The sequence below is a fragment of the Ursus maritimus genome, unplaced genomic scaffold, assembly GCF_017311325.1.
Source record: "Ursus maritimus isolate PB19 unplaced genomic scaffold, ASM1731132v1 scaffold_1, whole genome shotgun sequence".
Taxonomy (NCBI): domain Eukaryota; kingdom Metazoa; phylum Chordata; class Mammalia; order Carnivora; family Ursidae; genus Ursus; species Ursus maritimus.
The window spans coordinates 61106487-61127652 of NW_024423343.1; the positions used below are offsets into that span (position 1 = coordinate 61106487).

Sequence of the window (21166 nt, forward strand, 5' to 3'; positions counted from 1 at the left end):
TTATTTCTCCATCCCTGACTCAATCTGACTTATGCTACTTCCCCTTCCGTCTCCGCCCCCCATGCATTCCTGCTCTGGAAAGCTTCCACCCAAATAATTCCTTCCTGGCCTTTAGGCCTTACTCAAACTTGACCTGTCTCATAAAGCCCACTTGACTAGCAATGCCTTCATCCAGTTCTGAATTCCTTGGGCAATGGCCGTCTAGCACCCGTTCTGGGTTATTGGGTTCTAAGAATTACAGGATCGATCTTCTTGCATGCTGCATAGTCTCATTGTTTTATAACTCGCTTGGTTGTTTTTTCTCATGAACTAGACTGTAAGCTGGTTAAGGGTCAGAGTCTGAGTCTAGGTATTTTGTAAGCTCCATAAATCTTTGAACATGTGAGTGAGTGGTTGGTGTTTACCAAAAAGAGGAGACTTGTGTAGAAGTGAAGACTGTGGGCTCCAGTCTGGGCACAACCAGGAGGAGTTGGACAGCTCTGGGTAGAACATTCACCTTTCCAAGCCTCTGTTCACCACTCCCATGATTCTTTTGAGGAGTAAATGATAGAATTCATGAAGCTCTTAGTATAGAACTGGGCACTTGGTAAATGCTCAGTAAATGTTTGTAAACAAAGTAAGAGATGGCACTGGAATGAATAGCGATCTCTAGACACATTTAAGATCCCTAGTGGTATATTATTATGAAAACCTTATTTTTTCATTTATATTTGAGTCTCCTTCATGTTGCCTATGACATTGAACCCCAGAGGAACCCTGGGTCCACCCAGAGACGTACTTTTTTCAATGTAACCTTCTCCATACTGTTGTTTGATATCTGGAGACAGATGTTTCCAAATGGCCAGTTTTTTTTCAGTGGCTTTAATTGGATCTGATAATTCTGTTTTGAATAATCCTGGTTCAATACATGAAACACGCACACCGAAAGCTTTCATGTCCCGTCTGTGAAAAGAACGCATTGATGATGTTTAATCCAGGTTTGTTCGGGGAATGTTTGCTATTTGGGTGATTGTTTTCTTAGGAATTTTTTCATGGGCTCACACAATTGGGTGGGTTGGAAAGGAGTATCTTGTTCTATACTCTCAGTCTGCAGTGAGGAAGCTGAAGTTCACGGTGGTGAAGGCTGGTTTAGTGGCAGAATGGGAAAGGGATCTGGGTACACCCACTTCTAGACTAGTGCTTCCCACTAAGCCATACTTTCTCATTAAATTGACAAGCAGTCGGGTTAAGGACAGGTTTCTTCTCAGTATGCAAAATACCTCATGGGGAAATGGAGTAATGATTGGCCTGGATGGACAAGTCTACCTCCATTTTAAAAATGTGAGGACATTGTGGGACAAATGAAGACAAGGTGAGGGACACAGTGTGACAATCTCTGATGTGGCTCACCTGCTCCCTATGCTGCTCAGTGAGCTCTTTCATTATGTGGTCTCAGAAAACCAAAGATCTACTGATTTCCTGGGCAACGAGGTTTTAGGGGAATCATGATGTGCTCCCTCCTTTTAAAAGCAAAACAAAGAATTGCAAGCCATCATATGAATAATTATTTCCTAAATTTAATGTATATTTCCACCAAGGATCTTGAAGGAAGTAACTACTCATTTTATACAAGTCTTTACCGTACAATTTTTAAAGAACTCCACCAATGACCTTAAAATGTAATTTAACTTAGGTTCTGCTTTCTAGCAATGTGCCTATTGTTTAGTTTGCAGTGTACTTGACCGAAAATGCAAATTAGCTTGATTTTGAAAGATTTTGAAAAGTATGTTGCTTGCATTAAAATTATTAAAAAGTTATTGTCTGACTTAATTTTCTTTACTCACCTATCTTCTGAGCTCCTTTGGGTTTTGGAAAGTATTTGGGAAGATTTGTCTCCCCATCTGCTAGTGAAATAACATATAATTTAGGGACGAATGGCTTTAAGTCACCCACCTAAGTTTACCAGGTAAGCCAAACCAGTATGAAACCAGTATGAGTGCTGGGCAAATACAGCTTTAAAGAGTCCCAGCCTTCTCCCAGTTGGACCATTGTCTCTAAACCCTCCTATTTATAGAAATTCTGGAGCCACCACTGCACTGTGGCCTGCACGCACAGTACCATTTCCAATACCAGTTCCACAATTTAGAAACAACAACAGCAACAACAACAACAACATTCCTTATTGGGTAATTTCAGGCATGGTATAGCTGCATCGCACACACACAAGCCCTTCAGTTGAAATCCCTTTTTAAAAGTGGTTATTAGTCTCCAAGAGATTGGGAAGAAACCCTGTTGCTTTTTGTCTCTCTCTTTCCTCCCATCACGTGGCCCCATACCCAGCACACATGTGGGAAGTAGTTGGCAGAATGGGGTAACTTCCAGCTGGAGGGCAGTCCCAGGAAACAAGAGAGAACTGGAAAGATCACAGAGAGGAGCTCAGGAAAGTGACCCCATAACAGTGTTTATGCACTGCACACGGGCCTGTGTGGATCTGACTTAGAGAAGCAAAGTCTGGGACCACCATCTTCCGTATCCCAGACTGGCTACTGTGTGGTACATCTGCAGACCAGATCTGAAGAGCACCGCAAAGTCTTTAAAAATCAAGCAAACGTTGAAATCTCAAAGTACAGAATGATGGTTAGCAACTGTGACCTGAATGCAACCTCATCAAATGTCTGCTAAAACAAAAATATTGGGTTGCCTGGGTGGCTCAGTCATTTAAGCGTCTGCCTTCAGCTCAGGCAGGCACCGGTCCTCCCTCTGCCCCTCCCCCCACTCATGCACGTTCTCTCTCTCTCTCTCTCAAATACATAAATAAAATATTTTTAAAAAACACCAAAAAAATCAACCTTCTCCATAGGACTTAAAAAAAAAATCACAGTAACTCATATCATTCCAAATATTCAACATCAAAAGAACTGACACATTCCAAATGTTCAGCATAAAGAGAACAGGAAAATCTCAACTCACATGGGAAAAGACAATGGCAGATGCTAATGCCAGAGGACACAGGTGTTGGAATTATCGAAGTCTTTAACACAGCTGTTATACAAATGCTCCAAATACAAAGGAAAATACTCTTGAAGTGAATGGAAAGTTAGAATGCTTCCCAGAGAAAAGAAAAGACAAAGAAGAACCAAATGGAAATTTTACACTTGAAAAATACAATAACCAAGATAAAATATTTTTTGGTTGGACTCAATAGCACAGCGATGATGGAGCAGTCAGTGAATTTGAAGGTGGACCATTAGAAATTATCCAATCTGTACAGCAGAGAGAAAAATGAGAAAGCAAAGAGAACCTTAGGGATCTGTGGGACAAAACCCAAGGTCTAACGTTTGTGTTACAGAGTCTCAGAAGGAGAAGAGAAAGAATGAATTGCAGAAAAAAAAATGTTTGAAGAAACAGTAGCTGAAAACTCATCAAATTTGGCAAAAGACATAAACCTATAGATTCAGGATGCCCAGTGAAACCCAAATTTTATAAATCCAGAGAAATCCATGCCTGTGGGCACTGAGTTGGGGCCTTTGTTTGCTAAACAGGTCCTTTGCTTTGAGCTCTGGCGTTCTCTGATAACATGAGCAAAAAGATGTGGTCAGTGCTTTCTTGTGTGAGCAAAATCTTCACCTCTGATTAGTAAATTCCTGCTCTGAGTTTTTTTGAAAATGAAGTATCAGAGGAAAACTGTCTTTCTTGTCCTTGGGGTGGGGGTGGGGATGGGAAGGTTATCATCCATTTAGCTGTAGTGTCTGAAATGTATGGAAATTTGAGTCTGGAACTTTCAACAAGAGGGGGAAAAAAGCTGCACAGCTGAGTCATTATTTTGTGATAGTTACATTTACTTTACCAGATAATTTTCAACTGAGGGTTTAAATAAGATGGTACTGTTGTGTCTGCAACTGACAGTTACACCGATGGAGAGTTCTACCCTGACTTAGGCTCTCTATATGATTCCCTAACTATTTACCAAACTGACCTGTGAATATAAGTTCACCATCACTGTCAGCATCATGCATTGATGCAAAAAGTAAAAAAGACTTGGATAGACTTAGGTTCAAATCTCAGTTCTACCACTTACCAGCTGGGTTACCTTGAAGTTATTTAATCTCTTTGTTTCAGCAGTATTGCCTACAAATTGGGAATAATTTAAAGCACTAAATAGAGTGTCTAGTACATAATAAGCATTCAGTAAACAGTAGCAGCTATTATTTCCTAAAATGTCAAAGTTTGCTTTACCTTAAGCTGTCATTGAAGCCTTCTACTGCATATTTGGAAGGAGTATAGCCCCCTCCACTAAATGCCAGCCGACCTCCAATGCTGGAGACATTGATAATCCTTCCTCGAGCTTTTTTGACCAAAGGAAGCAAATTTAGAGTCACATTGATGAGTCCAAACAAGTTCACTTCAATAGGTTCTCTGTAGTCCTCCACTGTCAGCCAGTCGGTGGGAGCCAGCACGCCGAGAACACCGGCATTGTTGATCAGCCCCCAGAGACCTAGAGCAGAAAGAAAGGAGGTGTGATAGAAGCCGGCACCTCCCCGGGCGTCCTTGATGGACATACAGCCCCTGCCTTTCACGACACTGCCGTTTCCTCCTCCTAACCACACTCCTGCTTTGAAATGCTTTACGGTTTTGGGAAGGAACTACTCTCTGAGGGGCTAGGAGGCTAAATTGAAATAGTTGAAGCTCTGTTACTGGAAGCCAATTTCACAGTAACTCTATTTCTGGTTCTGAATGTAAAATACTGACACTGTCTGAATGAGCCTTTTGCTTTTTTATCTTAGATGCAGAACAAATTGGTCTATTTTTCCCACTTGCTAGATTGCAAAGCCAGAGATTATTTATTTATAAACTGCTTTTTACAAAGAACAATATCAATCTACTTCGCATCTATTTTTGGTAAAAAAAAAAATCTAGTCACCAATTGTTTTATTTTACGGTGGAAAACATTTAATATTGTTAAAATGGTTTGGAATTCAAGCGTTAAAAACTGTCTGGAGCCTTACTAAACCATTGCTTCTGAGGTTTGGGGTCCAACTATATGATGAAGATGGGATACAGAAAAATCACATACACTTTTTTTTTCTTTTTTGGACTCTAACGTCTTCATTAGTGAGAATATTTCAAACTTCATTCAAGCCAATACAAGTCCTCTCGTTTGGAGTGCTGCCATCTTAGCAGAAGCTGGAGGCAGAGTAAGGTCCAATGGCTTACTACTCTACCACGATGATGCAAGACACCTTTACCCAGATTCTCAGGCTATTTTCTATCTTTCCCATAGAGAATGTGTGAGTTCTGGAATGGTTTTGTAGTGAGAAGTGGGTCCCAAGTGTTCACACGGCAATTTGGGGATTCCTTGCATGATCTCTTGTAGCCCCAACTTCATTTGCTGTGAATGTGGCTAAACTAGAATTTCATGAGAGAAGAGAAGGAAAAGTCCATACCTCCAACTCAGTTCTCAATTCGCCCACTGGGACTTACGACTGAGGACAACGTGGGCTGTGTCTCTCCTGCAAACAGCGAGCTTGCAACTCAAAACTACTGAGGGCTCTATCTTAAGAACTTTCCAATATTCTCCAGTGCCATAGCTGGTATTTAGGAGACATTTTCTTGAAAGGCCATTTAAGATCCAAACACGTTTTATTTAGCTGTAGCTACTCCACAACACCCCCTCCATTCTTCCCACCCCCACAACACTCACCTTTTTCCCCAACTTGATTTTTCACCCACTGGGCCGTCCTCTTGACATTCTCCGGGTCAGTGACATCCAGAAGCACGGTGTGAAGCCTTTCCGAGGTTTCTGCCTTTAAAGCTGTTGATTCTGATTCAGTCAGACAGGCAGCAATTACATGAAATCCTTTTTTATCAAAAGTTCTGGCTGCCAAATTTCCAAAGCCTGTGTCACACCCAGTTATAAAAATGTACTTATCAGTGATGTCTGTAATCTTTAGTTGTCTTTTATAATTCCATAGAAAACCACAAAGGATTAGGAGGGCTAACAGCCAAAAGAACATTTTTTTTTCCTGTATACGATAGGGACTCTCCTTTCTTGAACAATAAAAGAAGTTGGTGACCTGAATGTTCAAAATTAGAAAGAAAACTCAAATTAGAACCATCAAGGTGCTATAACCCAAATTGATGAATTGCAGATATTTTAATGCATTTGAGTGAATAGTTTAAAAAAACCAAAACAAAACTATTATTTGGCTAGGAAGATGGCCACTTAAGTGCTAAACCATTCCTCTAAAGTAATGCAAAACCTAACCAAAACATAGCCAGAGGAAATAAACGGGAGAGAGGTGTCTTGGCAAAGCTGACACAAGTCTTTGGGTTGACGTGAGTGAATGTATGAATTCATCCATCTGAAACATAGACTGTCACGGTAACATCTTGTCTCTTCCTACTTCATGAAATTCAGGAGTCGAATAGGAAAATCTATTAGAAAATGCTCGATTCCAATTGATTGATTAGATTGTTGATTATTTTTATACTGTCAGGCAAAGTAGTTGCCACTATGAAAATATTTCCAAGTTGGTTTCCATTTTCTTGTTTTCAGTGGGTTATTGTCATCCTTCAACCCAACTCTGAGACCATCCCAACTCCGTGCAGAGAGTATGCGGTGCACAGCCCCCGGGAGTTCATGGAGAGAGGGCGAGATGAGTGGGAAGAGACTGAAGGATGGTGGCCAAAAGCACAGCACTCCAAACAGAATCAAGAAGCCTCCGATTCTGTTCTCTTTGGACACTAGCTTTCTGTGAGAAAAAGAATCACATGACATAGGACAAAGGAAAACACAATTCTTTCTGGAAAATTGTGAGGCTTTGACAGTAAGGGCAGCAGGATGACCTGGAAAACTAATTAGTCTGGGTTAGAGGTGGCCCAGGGCCTAAAATCAAACGGGTGGAGGGTTTCCTTTCTCCATTCCTCAGAAGGCTACCACTTGCATTTTCCCTCAGCATGTATATAACCTTTTTATCTTTTCCTAAATAAAAAAAATATATATCATTTCACGTAGGCTGACTATACCAATATAGAAATATCACAGTTGTTTTGGATTAAAAATAAATGTTAAAGAAAGAATACTACATTAATTTTATAGTTCTTAAAAAAAAAAAAAAGGTGGGGCTTGATCTCATGACCTTGAGATCAAGACCTGAGCCAGATGCTTAACCAACTGAGCACCCAGGTGCCCCTATTAATTTTATAGTCTTGACCATTTAAATGCATACGCCATCTTAAAAGTCATACTAATTATTATACAATGTTTGGCTGCAAAATAACAGTTGTGAACGAATCAAGCGATTATATTACTGAAAACAAGTGTGATGCTAATTTGGAAGTGCAATATCAAAAGTATCACTGGGTGAGACTTCAGACTATTTTGGGATATAAAATCCCATATATAAGGGTGCCTGGGTGGCTCAGTCGTTAAGCGTCATGATCCCAGGGTCCTGGGATTGAACCCCGTGTCAGGCTCCCTGCTCAGCGGGAAGCCTGCTTCCCCCACTCCCTCTGCTTGTGTTCCCTCTCTCGCTGTGTCTCTCTCTGTCAAATAAATAAATTCTTAAAAAAAATAAAAATAAAAATAAATTAAAAAATAAAATCCCATATATATCACAATGTTTGTCATTTACACAGACAGCCAATACTATCACTTTTATCTTGGGTACAATAAATAATAATAAATAAATAAATAATAAATGAGCAAGCTTTCCCATAGTAGGAAGTGAACAAGAACCGTGGCGGGGGTGGGGGCATTTGCCTGCTTGCTTCAGGTCTGAGCATCATGAAGGCTCAGACCTCCTTGCTCAGTCATTGGCAAACCAAAGGAAGGAGATCATTAGGTGCCACCCCACATAGGACCGGCCGTGGGTCTGTATTGGCTCTCTCTGCCTTTGGAAGCAAGAGGGGTCACAGAGAACATCACCTGTGGGAAAAACCTTATTTCCTTCCCTTTTGACGCAGAAAGTTTCCTTCCTATGTTCACACATATCTCGGCCTTTGATCTAGATCCACCCCGAGAATCGAGAGGGGCCCTGAGTGCTTCATAGAGGACAATGGATAAGCCCTGGAGTTCAAGTTCAGACCTCACAGATGCTTCTGGAATCATGACGATTCATGGACACTGTGAGTACTTGCAAGGTCAAGCAATTTTATAAACTTTGGGCTTTCTTTTTTCTTTTCTTTTTTTCTTAAACAGGTATTTCCTGGTTTTTCATTTGAACCATTAAAAAAATTGTTCATGATTTTTCTGCTTGTAAAAGTAACTTATGCTCATGGTAAAAAAAAAAGGCAAATACAGAAAAAATTAAAGAACAAAGTAATGATTATCACATTTGACTCTTAATATTTTTGGTACATGTTTTCTTCCAGTTTTTCTCCTGTATATGTCAATATTTCTTTCCCTAATAAGGAATACAAACATACACACAGATAGAATTATACACATACACTCACGTGCACACATACACACAACTTTGTTTCTATTGCTTTATAAGGAACAGATTATTGCAGATAAAAAATAACTCAGTGTAATATATCTTCTTCATTTCTCAAGGAAATTTCGGGCTCTGCTTTCATTTTCTTCCCGGCAAAAGATCTTTAGCTAAAGAAAGAAGAGGTAAGAGAACTGTCCATTGAAAAAACTAAATATTAGTTTTATAAAGGTAAATATTAAAATATGATAGGTTTGAGCGCATTGGTTGATTCTTTTGATATAGCTGTGCGTATTTCTAAAGCAGTCAAGTTTTTAAGACGATCATGGCTTAATAATTAGGCATAGTTTCCCAAATCTTTCCTGTGTAGGAGTTATTGATTTGTGGCAAATTAATGTCCATGTGGTAGAATTTTCCCGTCTCAAATATATAAATACATAAGAAAGTGTATAATTTTGAGGTGTAGTGTTGATGTAACTACCTGTTGGCAAATTTCATGTTTAGATATTTTAAGGAAATTTCATATTTATAAATTCAATTAGTATAGTGTTTTGTTCAAGTCTAGCCTCAGTAAATTCAATAATCGAATAACTAAATGTTGAATTGTTTTCTACATGGATTCTGTAGCCTTCATTGCAATCCAAAGCTCATGGAGTTATTTGAGGAAGGCAAATGCTCATGGGGTTTAATGTGTCCTAGATCAGAGAGTAGAAACTTTCTACGTCATCATGTTTTGCTGGGGGCAAGCGGAAGGGGAGGAATAGTGAAAGAATGGTTGCATTTGTGAAGCATTCTACACTGCATTTTTACATATAGATTTCATTAGATTCTCTCAACAGACTTTTGAGTTAGAGAGGGCACATTATTTGCCTCATTTTATACAAGAATTAATATGCCAACTAATAAATGTAAAAGAAATGATGGAATTAGAAAATCACCATTTGGCAACTATAATAGTAACAATTATATCAGGCAAGAATAATCAATGGACGCTCACACTAGTAGGCGAAATTCTGTTAAGAACAATTACAGAATCTCAAAAATATCTCCTCCTAAGATATGTACTAATTAAAAAGAGAGCAATAATAATTTCACAGTGAAATCTGACAGATACCACCTTAATCAAGTGCTCCTAGTTTTGGGACAGACCAACACCATGTGCCTCCTGCTACGGTGCCCTGGGAAGGACACAGCAGCATTTTCACGTATAAATGGAAGCTAATCTTTTTTTTTTTTTTTAAAGATTTTATTTATTTATTCGACAGAGATACAGACAGCCAGCGAGAGAGGGAACACAAGCAGGGGGAGTGGGGGAGGAAGAAGCAGGCTCATAGCGGAGGAGCCTGACATGGGGCTCGATCCCAGAACGCCGGGATCACGCCCTGAGCCGAAGGCAGACGCTTAACCGCTGTGCCACCCAGGCGCCCCTGGAAGCTAATCTTGCACAAAGACATGTCTCCCAATTCCACACAGTACATGGCCTATATCTTTAAAAATGTCAGCGTCATGAAGGAAAGGAAAGACTGAAGCCTGCTCCAGATAAGTGGAGATTAAAGAAATGTGATAACTCAATGCCATGTATGGTACTGGACCAGAAAACCATTTTTTTCTTTTGCCAGAAAGAACATTATTTGCTCAACTAGTGAAATTTGAGTAAGATTTATTGATATGTTAAATACTATTTCATTCTCAATAAATATTAATTTCTCCATTTTTATAATTTACTGTGATTATGTAGAAAGTGTCCTGCTTTTAGGAAACACACACTGAAGTATTTAAAGATTAATTAGCACCGTATCTTCAACTTACTCTCAAAGTTAAGAAAATAGTAAGAATATTTACATAGATAAGTAAACCTACTAAGGAAGCAGTCTAAGTGTCCCTTGATAGATGAATGGATAAGGAAGATGTGGTTGCCAAACCACAAACAGGTGTTTGCTGGGGCAGTGGGGGGGGGGCGGTAAATGGGCTAAATAGGTGAAGGGGATTAAGAGATACAAACTTCCAGTTATGAAATAAATATATCCCAGGGATAAAAGGTAGAGCATAGGAAACATAGTCAATAATGATGTAATAACTTGTATGGTGATAGGTGGTGAGCAGTTTATAATGTATATAAATGTCAAGTTACTACGTTGTACACCTGAAACTAATATAATATTGTATACCAACGATACTTCAATTAAAAATAAAACAACAGCCACAAAAACCCCACGTACATATGGATATAAAGAGAGAATGACAATGCAAATGTGGTAAACATTAATATTTGGGGATTCTGGGTTGTATTATTCTTTTGACTTTTCCATACGTTTGAAATTATTTCAAAATAAAAAAGTAAAAATTTGGCAAGTAAAAATAAAGCTTTTTTTTTTTCCCCCTAAGAAAAGGCTTCATTAGCTCCAAAGGGGTTTCATGCATGAAATAAGTAACAACTCCAGCACTCTAGGATCTAGTGACCTTGGACTTCTACTCTTTGGTAAGTTCACCTTCACAATCACTAGAGAAAAGCAAAAACTCAAACCAAAACAGTCAAACACCCTCCTCCCTCCTCATGCTCTCCATTTCCCCCTTACTTCCTCTTTCAATAGCCAAACTCATTTTTCCTTGGTGACAGGCAAGAGAGCGGAGCTTTTTCGTTGTAACGGATGAGCTTACATTAAAATTGTGTTATCTTCATTAAGTACCCCTCTGGGCTGAGAGTCATTTCAGATGCTGGTGTCCCAGTCTGCAGCCTAAATCCAGGGGTCTACCAACTCTGACCTAGAGTTTTGTATAGCCTGTTCTTACTCCAAATATTATTGTCCAAAAAATACTGGATCTTCTTCAATTCCTAAGTTTCACATTCCTCTAGGTCATTGGATTGAGTCAATCACAAACCAACACATACTTACCTTTGACCTCTATTTTAGCCAAGACTCCATGTGTTGTCATGTTTCCTAGCAGCAGCCCTTGGTCAGAGTCATTGGGAACATGAACCTGTACACAGAAGCTGATTGATGGTCAATTGTTCATCGACCACCGAGAAGTAAATGAATGACTGTAACGACTATGGCCGCCTCAACCATATTCCGCCAGCCTGGCCGCCTCCGCATGGCTCCTTCGTCCTGATAATTCAGAGACTTGGGGCACTGACCTTGGTTGCTTGGGCTGTTTGCTTATCTGCTTTGCCTTCTGGTTTATCTCACAACAAAGTGCTTAGCAGGGGTACACATCACTTGGCTCAAGGCAAGAGCCCCTCATCTGTAACAGCCTTCTTAGGACCCAGTGGCTGTGAGCCTGTGGGCTCATCAAAGCCGAAGACAGAGTTGGGGAAAGCAGGTCTGCAGCCCCCACACCGCAGTGCATGAGGACTGGTGCAATCCTAAATATGCATCCTCTGAACTGGGCCTGGAGACTGTTCCAAAGCCAAAATAAGCACTAGCCACTTTGCTAGTAAAAATAAATGTGGGAAGCAAGGACTGAGGCCGCACACACACACACACACACACACAAACACACACGACAGCAAGGCAGGGGTTAGGAGTCCAGGTCTCAGAATCAGGCAGGTAGAGGTCCAGTCCCAGCTCCTCGATCATCAGAGGCCTTTGGGCAAATTATTTATATTCTCTTAGCCTCCATTTTTCTAGCTGCAAAATGGAAATAATAACGTCTCTGTTGGAGAGTACCTGGTAAAGTAAAGACCAGTGCCCGCTGTACAGGAAGACCCTTATCATTGCGGTGGGATCTGTCACGTTCACTTGTGAGGGGCCCGCTCTATGTATGGCTCATACTTTGGCACGGCTTCCTCACTCGAGGTACTTTTTGCTATTTGGGGTGAAATTTTTTGTTTTGGGGTCTGTCCTGTGCATCAAAAGATGTTTAGCAGCACCCCCAGCCTCTACCCCTGGGATGCCAGGAGCACCCCCTCCCCAGTTGTGACAAAAAAAAATGTCTCTAGACATTGCCAGATGTCCCCTGGGGGGCAGAGCGGCTCCCAGGTGAGAACCACTGGTGTAGAGCTTCCTTGTGTTGGGGGTCCAGAACTTCATAGTACCAGAACCATTTTTCCGGAAACTCAGCCATTAGTTCTCCGATAGTGTCACATTGATGAGAGTTCATTAATTTATTTTTTATGGCCTTACCAGAAAAGTTTTATTACTTATAAATATAACTCATATGCTGCTACTGTAAGTATTAGTTTCTGTGATTTTTAAAAAGTGCCTTTTTTGGGATGCTTGGGTGGCTCAGTGGGTTAAGCATCTGCCTTCAGCTCAGGCCCTGATCCCAGAGTCTCAGGATTGAGTGCCGCATCGGGCTCCTTGCTCAGGGGGGAGCCTGTTTCTCCCTCTGCTGCTCCCCCTGCTTGTGCATGGTCTCTCTCTCTGACAAACAAATAAAATCTTTAAAAATAAACAACTTTTAAAAAGTGCCTTTTGTCATCAGGAGGAGAGGAGGCATTGAACAAAGCCAAATTTAAAAACGACCAAGTTAGCACTCACAGCATTTGTGAGGCCTAAATTCTGGCTGGGACTTTTCAGTTAGGGCCACTACAGGTTCCTCTGGGGACGCCCTCCGGTGGGTTGCCGGCTGATTCTACAGAATTCAGAATATGCCCCTAGAAAAACCATGGTACTTGGGATTCCCAGTTTACCAAGTCAGGAAGGCATAGTAGTAACTGCTATGACTTCCCGAGTGCTTGCTGTATTCTAGGCCCTCTGTTGGGATCTATAAACACTCCTTATTTAAACCTTACAGTGGGGCACCTGGGTGGCTCAGTAGGTTAAGCATTTGCCTTCGGCTCAGGTCATGATCCCAGGGTCCTGGGATTGAGGCCCTCATCAGGCTCCCTCTGTCCCTCCCCCACCTCGTTCTCTCAATCTCTCTCTCTCTCTCTCAAATAAGTAAAATAAAAAATAAAAAAAATAAGGCTTACAGTAAAATTATCTCCATTTTATAGAGAAAGAAACAAATTCAGAAATACAGTCTAATTGTCTCAAGATAGAATCGTAGTGCTGTTTTGAAGACTGATACCCGGGCCACTTGGATTTGGCTGTTCTTCCTTTCCTGCTCTGCTCCACCGCCACCTGGATTCCCACTCAAGCCTGGGAGTCTGGGCTATGCATACACTTCTCTACAAGCGCCAGTACTTGCATAATCCTTGGCATTAGGTAAATAAATGCTGTCGAAGGAAAGAAGGAAGAGAAGAAGGAAAAAGTTTCAACTCTAAGCCCAGGGTTCTGGTGATAACTGGATTAGTCTTTGAGCCCTTTGAGTCATCAGACAAAAGGATAATAATTGCAATATAATATTCACACTTCCAATTTAGAGAACTTTAAGAATTTTTGAAAAGTGTTCGAGAAATATTTATCTCATTTAATTGTCAAAATATTTCTGCAAGCTAAGTATGGAGTAGGTATCATACAGAAAGTCATTAGCCAGCGAGCGGCTAGAGCTCCATCAAGTTCTGATCTCTGAACTCCGAAACCGTGTAGAAGGAGAAGGAAGAATGGCAAAGAAATTAATGCGTTGTCAGTTAATAGGAGGAATGAATATACTTTATCAAAAGTCTTGATCATGCCCCACAGATTCAAAAGGAACCAAGAAAGGAGAACTAATTGTGTCTTTCATCTGCCATGCAAAAATGCTTAAGTGTAAGCATGTGTTTGCAGCTATGGGAAGCTATTGCAACTCGATTACTATCCTTTCTCACTTCCGCTTTTTTTAAAAACTTTCTGTACCTGGGTGTCTTTCCTAGTAAAAAATAAAAAATAAGATCCTTTGATTTCACTTCTCTTATTCATGTTCCTCTGCCCTTTAAAAATAAGTGACAGTTATCAACAAACAAAAAGAACTGAGAATAACGTCTTCATGTCTCAATGTCATGGTGAGCTCTACTTTCCATAAGAAATACAGAATTCTTTCTAAATACTTCCTCCTACACGACTTCATTTTATTTCTACATAATTCCATGAGGGGGCTTTGTTTTAGAAAGCAATAGTAAAACCAGTCGATCACACTGATTGATAAGAATTTGTAGAATTTTTACTTACTTTCAATTTGTGGCAATCATGGTCCAAGTTGGATCAACGACTAAGTAGTTTCTTAAAAAACATCAAATAGAGAGCATTTAGAAGTAGCTTTCTCAAATATTTTCCTTTTGAAGTTCGTTGAAGTTCTCTCGCACATCTTTCTTAATATTGATGGCATTGTGGACCTGTATGTCCTTAGTACATTTAAATATTGTTAACCTAGCTAAGTTATACCGAATTCCTTTTTATTTTGAACTTTTCCTTGAAGTAAGAAGTTCTGTTTGTTTTTTTAACCCAAGTGAGCTTTCACAGATTTCTGCCACGCCTCTAAGAAAAATAGTTTGACCTAATGACACAAACAAATTCCTATGATGAATAAGTTACATTTCTGTGAGAAAGTGTTCAAGTTGGGCACCTAGAAATCTAAGGCCATTTTTTTTTTCAATGGAGCCAAGGGACCCTCTATGAAACATGCTTACATGAAGCAACAAATGCTTCTCTGAGGGTCTGAGTAAAATAATAGTAATAATAATAAAAATTACAATGCTGCTGATGGTACAGTTGGGGTGGTCTTCGTCATCATGGAAACAGTAAGTTCTCTCACTCGGTGGAATAAAAACCTCCTCCACCAGTTACGTTCCCTTGACTCCTGCTTCCTCCAGGAGGGAGGGAGTGTGTGGTACCCGGAGTGTACTTTGTGACGCGGGACCAGTGAGGCGTGGAAAAGCACGTTCTTCTCTGCACACTCATTCATTCAGAAAGTCTCCTGAAGAGATACGGCAGCCACTCCTAATGGAGGGCAAACCTATTGGACTTACACTTGGCATTTTTAGTTCTAAGGATAAAAGTTCCCTCTGATTTTCTTTTGCCTTCTCGCAAAACTTTCAAATTATAATTCACCATAATATCCACAATTATTAATTAATGAATTCTCCTCCATCCCCCCCCCAGGTTGATTACTTTGCCAATAGGTTTCCTGGTGGTATTGGCAGGTTAAGAATTATTGTTAAAGCCACGCTTGCTTTACTTAAGAGATAATACATTGTATATGACTATAGCTTGTTATTACGAGGCTTCAAAGAAAGCATAGACGGGTGCCAGTCTGGCTCAGTTGGAAGAGCACGCGACTCTTAATCCTGGGGTCGTGAATTCAAGCTCCACGCTGGGTATAGAGATTACTTAAAAAAAAAAAAACACTAAAAACAAAACAAAGAAAACAGAGTATGGAGACAATGTTACGTATAGATGCAGAAAGTGTGTTCAAAACTTCAGTCTATTTCTTTTTGTCCGCAGTTGTCTTTGAGCAGAAGGAAAGCTCTGAGGTTTTAATCTGTACCTTAAGAAAGTGACATTTGTTCTGAGGGTTTTACAACCAATTCCCCCTTTCCTCATTTGAAACGTATGAGATAATGATTTTTTTTCTTGTATTTAAGCATTGGGATTTGTTCTAAAAATTGGACACATTTTCAAATCTCAAAAACACAATACGAAGACGATACAATGTTTAAATTTCATTTCATACAGCATCTAGCCAAGGATATTCTTAGAGCATCTAACATATGCCAAAGGATTCTGAGATAAATAAAGCATAATCATTACCTTTGAGCTAGGAGCTAGTAGTGTAGGGGGACATTTCAGAGCTATTTGTACAACTCAAGTTGATTTTTAATTTAAAAATATGTTTTATTTAAACTTTTCCCCCAACTGCTAAAAATCAACCCACTGAGGGAGTGCAACACACCCCTATTTAAATCATAAAGACTTTAACAGTGGCTGCCCTGGATTAAGTGGCCAGAGGCCACTAAACTACGCATTGTATTTGGAAGCCAAAGTGAAAACAGACTTGGACTTGGAGGAAAGCCCAACGTCTTCTTGGTAAAATGCCAACCACAGGATCATAATATGGAGAGTAAATATCTGAAGCAGCTTTATCGCTGTCGTCTTAGTATCCAGGAATCCAGCGCGCATGGGAGGAGGTTCCCTGATTCCTTCAGACCTAGAAGGCACCTTTCTCGCTCACCTTAGTGTGCCTGTGTGCATTCGCCTCAAGGGACGTCTGGTAACACTGGCAAAGCAGGGAGGCAAGCAGATCAGACCTACAGTTAGCTGGGAGCACATCTGTGGTTCCAGTAAGAAACTCAGCTAAGACTCCTACTCTCTCCGGAACCCCTCCCCCACCCAGTTTCCAGTTAATTACAAGATTTACAGATGGTGTCAAATAGGCATAGAGAGAATAACTAGATACAAACTTGATTGTAACTCTAAGGTGCCAAAGAACATTCGAAGAGAGACCTGGGGGGAGTTCCAGGCAAGGACCCGGGTGACACTGGGATCATGTCTATGGTAAGATGGACTCAGTGTCTATCACAGCCTTCTAACATTACTATTACTATTATTATTACTATTACTACTTTATAGCATGAAAAAGGACTTGATTAATTCTGCAAGAGTGAGGAGAATCAAAGGCAGTTTGAAGACTGACATGAGAAACGGAGGGATAGATGACAGAATTCAGTCACTGGTTACCTTACTGGCGGTGAACTGGAGTGGCGAACTGTTGGGGACCGGCTGGGTGGAGGGCGGTTCTGTGCGCTGTGCTGAGGAAGGAAGGATTGAGCCACCTGACCACGCCGGTCCTCGGAGGTGGAGATTCTCTGGGCTTCCGTCAGGCCCTGAGTACACACATGTGTGAAGAGTTCCTGGGTTCCCGCCTCGCTCTGAGTCACTCCTGTGTGACACTGGCTGACTATTAAATCTCTCTTTAGTGCATGAAGGAGGCCAAACAGCTGTGGGTCATGTGTTTTTGGAGGAATCGGTAGTACCTTCAGTAAATTGGATTTAACAACTTTCAGGAGGGACTTAAAAAGGATTAATAACATTCCTTTCACTCTGAGCGCAATCTCTTGACAAAATTCAGCAGTTGAAATAATGTAACATGGAAGCGTTTTGTAAACTGCCCCATGCATTGTTTTAATCAATTAATTTTGAATTATGGTTACTGTTCATAGTCTCTAGGGTTTTGTTTTTCTTCCTGTTAACATGTCTGTGCTGACTGAGTACCGCTTCCCTGCTAAGAGAGTAGGTAGGAGACACCAGTCTTGGAGGATTCTTTTTTCTCATTTTTTTTGAACACTGATGAGCAAGGAGATGAAAGCATGCGATGCAATGAGGTTCTGTACTTATCTATGAGTCTTAATTTGTGTTTGAAGGTATGACAAGGGGATCTTAATGAAGTGGTCTCTGGAATGGAGATCACTGAGAATGGGAAAGAATCCCCTTCCCTGCCCGGAGCTAGTCTGTTTCTGAGCTTATCACAATCGATCTGCCATGTCCTGGGACGACGATGGAAAACACGGAGGCTGTAGGTGAGGAGGAGGTAGAGACAGTGCTAATATGTACCCCCTTCGCCCAGGCTACCACCTCCCCCTTAAACACACAGCCAGGTACAGACTCCACGGATTGCTTACTTTCAGTTTCCCTATATATCAATTTATTGCTATATGTCTCAGATTTCCCAGGCTTCTGTCTTCCCTCTTTGAAAATGCAATTTGTTGTGGTTTAGCTGGGATGAGAGAATGAATGACTATAACCATCTAGGTAGAGTTTAGACACTGCTTTCATCCTGTAAATTAAATGGGGATCTTTTTTCTCCAAAAGAACAAAAAACCAAGACTGACATTTACAGAGGTAAGGATGTAGGATGCCAAGAACATGCCAAATGTACTTCTTCCCCTTTACATTCTGCACATCAAAGCAAGGCTTAGATTGAAGTAGTACATTGACTCAGATCCACATGAAGAAAGGTATAAATGATTAATATCATACCCTTCCTGTGAGCAAGTTATTGTTATTGAGAGCTGGAGAGAGCTATAGGCACCTGGTGGTCATGGAAGAGAGAAGGGAAAGGAGCAAAGAAAAGGCTAGAACATTAGATTGTTTCTCCCCTTGTCAGATGGTCCCATATACAGGTTCAGTTAGTGGAATCACTTGTCAGCAGTGCCTTATCAGGACTAGGTTCAAATTCACATCTTAAGAGCTAAATTTCCTTTCATTCTATTCCTTAACAAGGCAACCTATGATGGGCTACTTGCTCAGAACTCTCCCTACATTAGATTTCTGGTCATTGAAGGTAACGTAAAAAATACAGAACCAAATTACCATTCCATTTTTTCTTAGTTCTTTCTTAAAACAGGAGATTGCATTGTGGATTTCATTCAACTATAGAAAACAAAACACTAAGCATATGACTGTCCTTTTTCTTTTAAATCTCTGTGTCATGAACAGAAATTTCTGCAAAGAAGACATACAAATGGCCAAAAGACACATGAAAAAATACTCGGCATTGGGGAAATACAAATCAAAACCACAATGAGATACCACCTCATACCAGTCAGAATGGGTAAAATTAACAAGTGAGGAAATGACAGATGCTGGCGAGGATGCAGAGAAAAGGGAAGCTTCCTACACTGTTGGTGGGCATGCAAGCTGGTGCAGCCACTCTGGAAAACATTATGGAGCTTCCTCAAAAAGTTAAAAATAGAGCTACCCTATGACCCAGCAATTGCACTACTGGGTATTTACCCCAAAGATACAAATGTAGTGATCTGGAGAGGCACCTGCACCCCAATGTTTATAGCAACAATGTCCACAATAGCCAAACTAGGGAAGGAGCCCAGATGTCCATCAACAGACGAATGGATAAAGAAGATGTAGTGTACACACACACACACACACACACACACACACACACACACACACACACTGGAATATTATGCAGCCATCAAAAAAGAAACCTTGCCATTTGCAACGCTGTGGATGCAACTAGAGGGTATTATGCTGAGCGAAATAAGTCAATTAGAGAAAGACAATTATCATATGATCTCACTGATACATAGAATTTGAGAAATAAGGCAAAGGATCATAGGGGAAGAGAAGAAAAAATGAAACAAGATGAAACCAAAGAGGGAGACAAACCATAAGAAACTCTTAATCTCAGGAAACAAACTGAGGGTTGCTGGAGTGGAAGGGGGTGGGAGCGATGGGGTGGCTGGGTGATGGACATTGGTGAAGGTATGTGTTATGGTGAGCACTGTGTATTGTGTAAGACTGATGAATCACAGACCTGTACCCCTGAAACCAATAATACATTATATGTTAATAGAATAATAATCTCTATCTTGCCCATATTTCCCCCAATTCTGCCCAAGGGTGCTTTCTCCACCTTTTCCAGACACCAAAACACAAGGTGAAATGCATTGGGCTTCTTGCAACTGCGCTGTGCTAGGTTCCAAGCCAGAGATAAGCCTGACGTGAGATCAGATAAAGAACAGCACTTACCCGGCACTGCAAGCTGTGATGGATCCGGCTCCTGGAGCACGGCCCGTGTCACTCTTGTGAGGGGGCCGGGGGCAAGGCTGTTTATGGAGAGAGTATGTTGGCCTTCTCCTTCCTGCTGTCGTATAACCCTCTCTCTAAGGTCACTCTCAGTGCAGTGTGTCTCTCTGAATAACGAGGAATTGGTATTATGACTTCATATTTTTTCAAGCGTACATTGTAATCATACTGCTTCCCTTTGTCAACAGACAGCTTTCTTATTTCCAGTATACAGATCCCCCTAGTGACACAAACAATGACTTTGATAATCGAGCATAATGCTTCCCATAAATGCAGAGCAAGGCTTGGTCAAAACCAGGAGCTTTGTTACTCATTCTCCCAATTGTAAGATGAAGCTGGGCTAATCTTTTGTTCCCCTTTACTGTAAAATTAGCTAAACTAATAGTTAAGGACTGAATTGTGAGAACATTTGGTAGATTCTTTGAAAAAAGATCTTTCTTATTTGCAGAAGGCACAACCTTTTAGCTTATTCAGAGAAGAGGTCTTGGCTTGAAAGGTGAGGTGAGGAGTACTGTGTCAGGGAGCATTGTACTGAAAAGGCACATGGAGCAAGAGAGAGGAATGAAGGCTTAGGAAGAAAAATGTGACTCTTACAGAGGAAGGGCGGTGGGTGCTCCTTTTGGTGTGACCATCACATGCAGAACATTAAGAAAACAGAATGATCCGTGACTTAGGAATGATTCTCTTGCCACGTTTCCTGGTTTCTTCCAATCCAGACAACTTCTTTTCCCCTGAATTTTAGCGGAAGTGGATAAAGACTCATATGAGATGAAGGGCAGATGCTAGATACACTCTATTGTGTAATATGCAAGTACCGCCCAGTAGGAAAGAACTCACTGGGCTCCATGAAATGGAGTGGAGTTCGAGGTAGGCCTTAGCAGGTAGAGATACCTATTGTCAGACCCTGTTTTGGGGTATTCGGAATTGTTTGTTCTGTGCCAGGCCTGTGTTAGGCTCATGAGATATAAAGATGAATAAGGCCTTTTCTATCAAAGAACCACTTACATTAGCTCACTGCTGATTAGGGAATCCCATCGAGCTTTTCCTCTCCTTGAATGACCCCTGCTCCTTGCTGGCTCCCAACATGTGGTTCCTGCTTGTGCCCCCCTCCCCCCGCCCCTCCTTGAGACCGTTTTAGATTGTGGAGGAAAGGGTGACCTCATCCTCTGCTGGTGGATATGTGAACTGCTACAGCCTTCCTTGAGAGCTATCTGGAAACATTTATTAAAATAAAATATACAGAATACTTTTTGACCCAGCAATCTCATTCTCAGGAAATCCATCCTATAAAAACAAAAGCAACTAATGAATCATCGAACTTTACATCGGAAACCAGGGATGTACTGT

The 21166-nt window shown here is 40.8% G+C and overlaps 1 protein-coding gene and 1 long non-coding RNA gene across 18 annotated transcripts in view; one reads left to right on the forward strand and one right to left on the reverse strand.

Moving 5' to 3' along the window:
• The window catches only part of DHRS9 (dehydrogenase/reductase 9), a 32691-nt gene extending 12705 nt beyond the window's left edge, over positions 1 to 19986 (reverse strand). For 6 of the 14 annotated variants that reach the window (XM_008687084.2, XM_008687083.2, XM_008687079.2 and 3 more), the window contains exons 1-6: positions 16952 to 17148; positions 14447 to 14497; positions 13428 to 13575; positions 5681 to 6053; positions 4216 to 4474; positions 779 to 942 (exon numbers count right to left, since the gene is read on the reverse strand). In XM_008687084.2, the coding sequence (XP_008685306.1) occupies positions 779 to 942; positions 4216 to 4474; positions 5681 to 5993 (736 nt within the window). In that variant the 5' untranslated portion in view covers positions 5994 to 6053; positions 13428 to 13575; positions 14447 to 14497; positions 16952 to 17148. Of the gene's footprint in view, positions 1 to 778; positions 943 to 4215; positions 4475 to 5680; positions 6054 to 13427; positions 13576 to 14446; positions 14498 to 16445; positions 16491 to 16951; positions 17149 to 19762 lie in introns of those variants that run through there. The other 8 variants (XM_040644145.1, XM_008687082.2, XM_040644188.1 and 5 more) reach the window with 8 other exon arrangements.
• On the forward strand, positions 7619 to 13488 carry LOC103659535. 4 transcript variants are annotated; one of them, XR_005838571.1, is made up of 4 exons: positions 7619 to 8106; positions 8537 to 8599; positions 10800 to 10893; positions 11327 to 12720. It is a non-coding gene; the product is annotated as an uncharacterized LOC103659535 (long non-coding RNA). The 4 variants fall into 4 exon arrangements; XR_567501.2 differs by lacking the exon at positions 11327 to 12720 and adding an exon at positions 13354 to 13488 and having other exon boundaries at positions 7620 to 8106; XR_567500.2 differs by having other exon boundaries at positions 7621 to 8106; positions 11358 to 12720.
• Positions 19987 to 21166: the final 1180 nt, after the last annotated feature.